Below are 9632 nucleotides of genomic sequence, written 5' to 3'. Positions count from 1 at the left end.
ACTTTCCTGAGTTTCTTGTTCCAGTCTTCCATGTTACAGATTTTTTAGTGTGCTGATTATATCCCCTTTCCAAGGGGGGAGATTCTGAATTGTCCTTATCAATTCATCCCTTGGTATATTGAGTGTTCAGTCTCTTAAAGAACAAACGAGTCAGAAAACAGACAGCTTTATTAGAATCTGATGTAAGGTCATTTGGGGGGGGGGTCAAGGAAAAAGAAAGGAAAAGATGTGGAGATGTTCACCTTTATTGGAGTAGGGTGAGAAATAAAGGAAAGGAAAATTCTGCTGGATTTATGTAGAATTTGCCTTGGGTCTTAGATAATCTTCTATAAGTGTATCATCATATTGAGGGAAAGTCATTGCATATGTTCTTGGCTTTGGAGGAGGTGGCTTTGTAATTTTTCTACGTGCTTCCAATTCCACGATATTGAGGCAACAATATCTTCCATTTTCACATAGTACTTGACGTATTTCACTTATTCTGCATATTTTCCTGCAATATCCTTGTATATATTCACCCCAGCATCTCTTAAGTTGTTCAGCTACTGTGCATATAAAGAAAAGGCCAAGATTAATGTTTGAGACTAAAAGGAAACTTTGGTAATGGGGAAGACAGATAATGTTTATAGAGGTTAAGTGTATGGGAGATCCACAGGCATATACTCATAATAAGATCCTAAGAAGGATGCTCCGAGAAGGTAAACCTCAGTGTTTATGTATAATTGATCACTCATATTTATTTTCTCTTGGGTTTTGAATTTCCATCCTATATCTGATGGATTTCTTCGAGAGCATCAGATCTTGTTTTGAAAAATGAAGGAACTAAAACTTTGATTTCAGGCTATGGAACTGTATACTCCCATCTGGGAACCTCAACACATCTATCTCCATTTGAATGCTCCCAGGGCACTACCTTTTTACTACTGCCCCACCTATGTATTTATATATGAGTCAGATTATGCTTTTGGGTTCATACTCATTACCATGGTCTAGAATGACTGTCTTATTGTCCAGTTATTTTTTCCTTTATAATTTTCCCCCTTTTAATTCTCAGCATTGTACATTTTTGCCACTGCGTATCTTTCTTTGGCTTCTGTGTCATCACAATAATCTTGGACTTGTTTTACTCTCTCTGAGTCCTCATTTTCCTTCCCCCTCTAGAAGCAAGAATTTCTCAGTCCCAGAACTTTGCTCCCCTTGATATATATTCTTTTCTTTAGTGATCCTAAATACATTCAGTGATCTATGGAGTTAAGATGTTCAGATTTTGGCTCTGGGCTTGTACAGTCCCCTGAGATAGAGCCTAGATGGATTCCACCAAGAGCATCAGGTTTTTTTTTTCTTTTTCTTTTTTTTTTCTGAGGCCAGCAAAGATGCTGCCTCTAACTCCAGATTCTAGAACTCCTTTCTTTGATTCCTAGGGGTTTGATGGGCCAGGGACAGACCATTACTAATTCTGTAAGAAGAGTCAAATATAAGAGACCTGCTTTTGGAAGAGGAAGAAAAACTAAATTTTAAGTTCTTAGTATGTGTCAAGCCTTATGCTAGATGACTTACAAATCTTATTTAGTAAAGCCTCCAGGATCCGTGTGTCATTACCTCCACAAATGAGGAAACAGGCTTAGAGAGGCTTTACCATTTATCTGAGGTTGACAAACTAGTAGACATTGAAAGCATATTTCTTAAACCTGACTCCAAAGTTTGTGCTTCCTTCACTATTTACACTCTGTAGACTAAAATATATGTTGGAGTGGATGAAAACATGGCTGGGTGTAAATAAAAACTGTGTCCAAATAAATAAAGGCATTCCTAGATATTGGGCTCATTCCTTTTTATAATGACACCTTCTCAGAAGAAAATTATGGCCTATTTTCTTTTTTAAGATTATTTATTTATTTGACAGAGAAAGATCACAAGTAGGCAGAGAGGCAGGCAGAGAGAGAGAAGGAAGCAGGCTCCCTGCTGAGCAGAGAGCCTGATGCGGGACTCGATCCCAGGACCCTGAGATCATGACCTGAGCTGAAGGCAGAGGCTTTAACCCACTAAGCCACTCAGGTGCCCTATGGCCTCTTTTCAACTCTGTAAATACTGCTTCTTAAGAACAGTACAATGGTTATTAAAAAAAATAAAAGAACAGTGCTGTGGTAGAAGGCATCAGGAGGAGGAAATTTCTGGCAACACTGGGTAGAGTTCAAGCATTCCAAGGGGCCCTATCTCCTAACTACCATGAAGTATGAAATTCCCTTTCTTCTTGGAAATACTCTATTTCCGGAAAGCTCTGGATTACCTTTGGACTTCTGGAACAGCAGAATTGCAATGATCAGGAGGAGCTTCATGGCCAGACTTCCCATAAGAGGTGGCAGACAAAGCTCTTTGTCCAGTAAGTTGCACACTATGTCACCTTCCTCAGAGACTTGGAGTCTTATGCACCAAACTAGAACAGATGGTATGATATGAAGTGTGTTCCTAAACGCCTGAACTGTGGACTTTGCACCACGTAGGTAGGCACAGGAAATTTGAGGTTACTCACTTTACTCCCACATGGAATTCAGAGACACAGCATGTTCTATCTCATCCCATGTGATGCCTTCTGTAGGCTGTAGACTGCTGGTGAGAATAATCTGTGCTTTCTCTACTTTGGCTCTCTACCCTGCTAGACCAGGGTAGACATGTGTTCACTTCTAAGTATGAATAACGTAATTTAAATAATGAGGGCTATTCCATTTACTGCATTCATCTAAGTCTAAGATCTCTGAGTGTTGTGTCTATCACTTCAGTCCATCCAAAGGGTAGCTGATTTTCATCCCCATATCTTAGATAAGTTTAATTACTCACAGACAAGCAATATACAGTGATAGGAGAATAATAGAATAACTAAAATACAATTTCACTTAGAATCAGCAAGGAGGAGAAAAGGTAGAGATAACATAGCATATAGCATCATCCTGATGGACAACAGCAAGGGTTTCTTTCCTACCAGTGTAGAGAATTCTTTAGTTTGTATTCTCTCTGTTCTGCTCTTTGGGAAGATGTCTCTAGTCCATTGATCTCAGTGGCCATTTTTCTTGGAGAAGGTTTGGGGAGAATTATTCTGGGAGATGTGCTACTTTAGCAACACATTTCCTACTAGTGCAGGTTTAGAAAACTATACAGAAACAAAAGCAAAAATAAACTTTTGGGACTTCATCAAATTCAAAAGTTTCTGCACAGCAAAGGAAACAGTCAAGAAAACATAGAGGCAGCCCATGGAATGGGAGAAGATATTTGCAAATGACAGTACAGACAAAAGGTTGATATCCAGGATCTATCAAGAACTCCTCAAACTCAACACACACAAAATAGACAATCATATCAAAACATGGACAGAAGATATGAACAGATACTTCTCCAGTGAAGACATACAAATGGCTATCAGACACATGAAAAAATGTTCATCGTCACTAGCCATCAGGGAGATTCAAATTAAAACCACATTGAGATACCACCTTACACCAGTTAGAATCGCCAAAATTAGCAAGACAGGAAACAACATGTGTTGGAGGGGATGTGGAGAAAGGGGAACCCTGTTACACTGTTTGTGGGAATGCAAGTTGGTGCAGCCTCTTTGGAGAACAGTGTGGAGATTCCTCAAGAAATTAAAAATAGAACTTCCCTATGACCCTGCCATTGCACTCCTGGGTATTTACCCCAAAGATACAGATGTAGTGAAAAGAAGGGCCATCTGTACCCCAATGTTTATAGCAGCAATGGCCACAGTCACCAAACTGTGGAAAGAACCAAGATGCCCTTCCACAGACGAATGGATAAGGAAGATATGGTCCATATACACTATGGAGTATTATGCCTCCATCAGAAAGGATGAATACCCAACTTTTGTAGCCACATGGGCGGGACTCAAAGAGATTATGCTGAGTGAAATAAGTCAAGCAGAGAGAGTCAATTATCATATGGTTTCACTTATTTGTGGAGCATAACAAATAGCATGGAGGACATGGGGAGTTAGAGAGGAGAAGGGAGTTGGGAGAAATTGGAAGGGGAGTGAGCCATGAGAGTCTATGGACTCTGAAAAACAATCTGAGGGGTTTGAAGTGGCGGGGGGGGGGCATGGGAGGTCGGGGTACCAGGTGGTGAGTATTATAGAGGGCATGGATTGCATGGAGCACTGGGTGTGGTACAAAAATAATGAATACTGTTATGCTGAAAATAGATAAAAAACAAATTTTAAAAATCTTAAAAAAACTATACAAATGATTTTGTTACCCAGACTTTGATTTCTATGCCATTGTAACTATTTGAAAGATAACACACTTCATTTCGAATTACTTACAGTCATTTTCATGTCTAACCAATCAACAAATCATTTTGAATCAGGAAATTCATTTTAGATTTCAACCAGGGCACTGATACCTACAGAATAAGCTTTTGGAGATTATACCAACTGAATATCTTTCTAAGCTCCTCCCTTAACAGCCTCTCCCTCAGACTCTAGCCATAAGAATTTCAATACAGTAGCATCTAGACAGTGTAGATGAATTAATTCAGAGTGATTCCCATGCATTTATAGTGGTGTCAATGTATATTTTTGTGTAATGCCACTAGCAACACTTGCCTATCTAAATTTAGAAATGTTCACAATAGATAATTGCATTAATGCAGAGTTGTGGTATGCCCAAGTAAAGGACTGAAAGAAGAACAAAGAAGTCCTAGTTACTGGTTAGAGAGCTATTGAAATAGATCTTGGACTCTCTTCTGGATGTATAAAGATTGTTTGTTCCAGCTCTTTGAAAAATGCTGGTGGAATTTTGATTGAGATGGCATTGAAAGTATAGATTGCTCTAGGCAGTATAGACATTTTAACTATGTTTATTCTTCTGATCCATGTGCATGGAATGCTCTTCCATCTTTTTGTGTCTTCCTCAATTTCTTTTATGAGTAGATTTATAAAGAAACATAAGCAGTGTGGCTAATAAATTGATCTTTGAGTTTTAAAGATGAGTTTCTTTATTTTTTAAAAGATTTTTTTTTTTTTATTAGAGAGTGATTATGTGTGAGTACAGGGAGGGGCAGAGGGAGAGGGATAGAGAGAATCCTCAAGTGTGTTCCTCACTGAATATGGTGGAGCCTGACTCGGGGCTCCATCCCACTACCCTGAGATCCTGACCTGAGCAGAAACCAACCAGGGGCTTCTAAAGAGTTTGTTTATATTAACAAAATGTTTTGCATGTGCAATGGAGAGAACATTCTGTATCTAATACGCACTGTGTTTTTCACCAATTCGTTGATTAGAAAATTTACATTCTTTTGTTCCACAGATAACATTAAGACTGCATCTTAGGGGGAAAAAAAAGACTGCATCTTGGAAAAAGTGTTATCTCTATACTCCCATTTCAGTAGTGTGTGTGTGTGTGTGTGTGTGTGTGTGTGTGTGTGTGTGTGTATGTCTTTTCTGTCCCCTGCTGCTGGAGAGTCTATGAGTCTGATTTCCTAGATTAATTCTATAGAGTCTTCCTTTCCCTAGATCCTCCTAGGGCTAAAAAACAGGTGTTCTCTATGGTGAGTGCTGTGAAGTGTGTAAACCTGGCGATTCACAGACCTGTACCCCTGGGGCTAATAATACATTGTATGTTTATAAAAAAATTAAAAAATAAAAAAAAATAGGTGTTCTCATGAGCAAGATGGGATGAATAAAGAATATGATGTTTCCTAGGAAAACATCCATTGGGACTTTTAAAAGTACAATTTATTGGACTGTGAAAAACAATCTGAGGGGTTTGAAGTGGTGGGGGGGGTGGGAGGTCGGGGTACCAGGTGGTGGGTATTATAGAGGGCACGGATTGCATGCAGCACTGGGTGTGGTGAAAAAATAATGATATTGTTATGCTGAAAATAAATTTTTAAAAAAGTACAATTTATTGAGTGCCTGGCTCAGAGGGTTAAGCCTCTGCCTTCAGCTCAGGTCATGATATCAGGGTCCTGGGATCGAGTCCCACACCAGGCTCTCTGCTCAGCAGGGAGCCTGCTTCTTCCTCTCTCTGTCTCTGCCTGCTTCTCTGCTTACTTGTGATCTCTCTTTGTCAAATAAAAAAATTATTAAAAGTACAATTTATTTTAGTGTCTTACTTATAAAAGAACATGAGTGTAATATATTTCTGGATAACTCACCCACCATGCTCTGAGTTGAGCAGTCAGGAGAGCAAATTACTTGATTATTTAAATGGGTCAACCAGGGAAATTGTGTTTGCAAGATTAAATTTTTTTTCTTTTTATGTCAATTAAAAATAGTATTTGAAAAGTAGTTTTATTGTAAACATGTGCATTATTAACAAGAATCAGGAAATACAAAAGTGAAGAGAAGAAGCAACCAGTAGCATTACTGCTGTCTAAAGAAAACATCTAGAAACATGTATACCATTAAAATTTTTTTCTTTAGTAGAATGAAAATAACTTTACTGTTTAAGCCAAATACCAGCATATGGGATTTTTGTGATTAGCAGGAGAGATGTAGTAAAACTGTCTCAAACATACATCAATTGCATGGCCTTTTTAGAGTCTAGAATCCTTCAAATCTCTGCTAGTTCCAGAGATGTGTATGTTTTCAGGGATACACTGATCTTCAGAATTCTCTATCTTCATTTGCTAACTCTGACTTACACCATATCCATCCTCCCTGATGCAAAACTCTTCCTTAACTCTCCCCTCCCCCACCCACCAAAACAAAACCACATGTACTAAGCATTTTGGAACTGATCAGAATATATGTAAGAGTTTGGAAAGGAGGATTACTGAGAAGGGGATTACTTGGCAGTAACACAATCAACTTTCAAAAGGACTGGAAGGGTGCCTGGGTGGCTCAGTGGGTTAATCCGCTGCCTTTGGCTCAGGTCTTGATCTCAGGGTCCTGTGATCAAGTCCCGCATTGGGCTCTCTTCTCAGCAGGGAGCCTGCTTCCCTCTCTCTCTCTCTGCCTGCCTCTCTGTCAAAAGGACTGGAAGACAGCATTGATTTTAAATTTCTTCATCACACTAATGATGAGTTTTCCTGGTTTCACCTGCTCTATGCTTCTTACTAGGTCACTAGTTTTTGAAGTATTTTTCCCTTTTCCATCTCTTCCACTCAAACTTCCTTTTCAAGATTGCCCACAAGCACTTTTATATATTGTGGAATAGTTTTTACTGTTTACTGGTTATGTGAATATTTCCTTGGCATTAATTCCTAGAGGTTGATTTGGGGGATTACTGGAAAAGGACATTCCTAAAACTATTATGAGACAGAGTGGACATTATCTATTAATAAAAGAGTCAATTTTTCATGAAGACATAACAATTATAAAAATGTATGCATCAAACACAGAGAAGCCCATAATTATGAAGCAAACATTGATGAAACTGAAGAGAGAAACAGACAGTTCTAAAACAATAGCTGAAAACTTTAATAATCCACTTTCAAAAATAGATAGAACATTAAGTTAGAAACTAATAAGGATATAGAAAACTTAACAATAGAAACCAATTAAACCTAGAAGACATCTATAGACTACTCAGGAACAGCAGAATACATAGTTTTCTATTGTGTACACGGAACATACTTTGGGATACCATGTATTCGGCCACAAAAGAAGCCAAAATAATTTTTAAAAGATTTAGATTATACAAAGCATCTTCCTCAACAACAAGGGAATGGAACAAGAAGTCAAAAACAGAAGGAAAACTAGAAAATCCCTGAATATGTAGACATTAAATCATGGTCTTAACCAGTGGATCAACAGAGAAATCACTAGGTAAATTAGAAAATACTTAGAGTAGAATTAAAATGAAGCACAACATGCCAAAAATCATGTGTAGTGACAGTGTGAAGAGGAAAATTGATATTAGTAAATGTCTACATTAAAAAAGAAAAACGATCTCAAAACGGTAATTTATCCCTACACTTTAAGAAAATAGAAAAAGAAGAGTAAACTGAACTCAAACTTAGCAGAAGGAAGGAAACAGTAAGAATGAGAGAAGAGGTAAGTAATGCAGAGAATAGAAAAACAACAGAATCAACAAAGCCAAAACATTTTTGAGAAAAATATTGACAAAACTTTAGCTAAGTTGACTAAGAAAGAAATAGAGAAGACTCAAGTTATTAAGATCAGAAAAGAAAGAGGGGACATTGCTACAGCCTTACAGAAATAAAAATGGTTGAGAACAGGGAGGAGTCAAGATGGTGGAGAAGTAGCAGGCCGAGACTACTTCAGCTAGCCGGAGATCAGCTAGATAGCTTATCTAAAGATTGCAAACACCTGAAAATCCATCGGCAGATCGAAGAGAAGAAGAACAGCAATTCTGGAAACAGAAAAACAACCACTTTCTGAAAGGTAGGACCAGCGGAGAAGTGAATCCAAAGCGACGGGAAGATAGACCCCGGGGGGAGGGGCCGGCTCCCGGCAAGCGGCGGAGCAACCGCGCACAAAATCAGGACTTTTAAAAGTCTGTTCCGCTGAGGGACATCGCTCCAGAGGCTAAACCGGGGCGAAGCCCACGCGGGGTCAGCGTGGCCTCAGGTCCCGCAGGGTCAGAGAAGGATCGGGGGTGTCTGAGTGTCGCAGAGCTTGCGGGTATTGGAACGGGAAAGCCGGCTACAGAGACAGAGCCGACAGTAAGCTCGCAGCTCGGGGTGACCTTGAACCGGTCGCAGGCTCGGTGAGCTCGGAGCGCGGCCGGAGGTCAGGCAGACGGGAGTAACTGGGCGCGGTTCTCTGAGCGCGCACTGAGGAGTGCGGCCCTGGGCTCTCGGCTCCTCCGGGCTGGAGACCAGGAGGCCGCCATTTGTATTCCCGTCCTCCGGAACTCTGCGGAAAGCGCTCAGGGAACAAAAGCTCCTGAAAGCAAACCCAAGCGGATTACTCACCCCGGCCCCGGGTAAGGGCAGAGCAATTCGGCCTGGGGCAAAGACACTTGAGAATCACTACAACAGGCCCCTCCCCCAGAAGATCAACAAGAAATCCAGCCAAGACCAAGTTCACCTACCAAAGAGTGCGGTTTCAATACCAAGGAGAGCAGCAGAATTCCAGAGGAGGAGAAAGCAAAGCACGGAACTCATGGCTTTTTCCCTGTGATTTTTTTTAGTCTTGCGGTTAATTTAATTTTTTTCTCTTTCATTTTTTGTTTTTTTTTTCCTCGCCTTTGGGTAAAATTTTTTTTTAATTGTTACCTTTTTCTTTTTTAACGATTTTTTACTAGTTTATCTAATACATATATTTTTTCTTTTTTATATTTTTCTTAGGTGTTTTCTTTTTTTTTAAATTCTTTTCTTTTTTCTTTTTTTTTTCTTCCTTTTTGAACCTCTTTTTATCCACTTTCTCCCCCCTCACGATTTGGGATCTCTACTAATTTGGATAAAGCATATTTTCCTGGGGTTGTTGCCACCCTTTTAGTATTTTACTTGCCCCTTCATATACTCTTCTCTGGACAAAATGACAAGACGGAAAAATTCAACACAAAAAAAAGAACAAGAGGCAGTACCGAAGGCTAGGGACCTAATCAATACAGACATTGGTAATATGTCAGATCTAGAGTTCAGAATGACAATTCTCAAGGTTCTAGCCGGGCTCGAAAAAGGCATGGAAGATATTAGAGAAACCCTCTCGAGAG

At 39.5% G+C, this 9632-nt stretch overlaps 1 protein-coding gene across 1 annotated transcript; it reads right to left on the bottom strand.

Annotated features, from left to right (window-relative positions):
- Positions 1–291: 291 nt before the first annotated feature.
- Positions 292–2336, bottom strand: DEFB127 (defensin beta 127). The gene is made up of 2 exons (XM_059187748.1): positions 2288–2336; positions 292–545 (listed from the first exon to the last, which is right to left on the bottom strand). The coding sequence occupies exons 1-2, from the start codon at positions 2334–2336 to the stop codon at positions 292–294; spliced, it is 303 nt and encodes a 100-aa protein (XP_059043731.1).
- Positions 2337–9632: the final 7296 nt, after the last annotated feature.

The sequence above is a fragment of the Mustela lutreola genome, chromosome 9 (genome assembly GCF_030435805.1).
Source record: "Mustela lutreola isolate mMusLut2 chromosome 9, mMusLut2.pri, whole genome shotgun sequence".
In the NCBI taxonomy this organism is placed as follows: domain Eukaryota; kingdom Metazoa; phylum Chordata; class Mammalia; order Carnivora; family Mustelidae; genus Mustela; species Mustela lutreola.
This window is presented reverse-complemented; position numbering and strand designations above follow the sequence as displayed.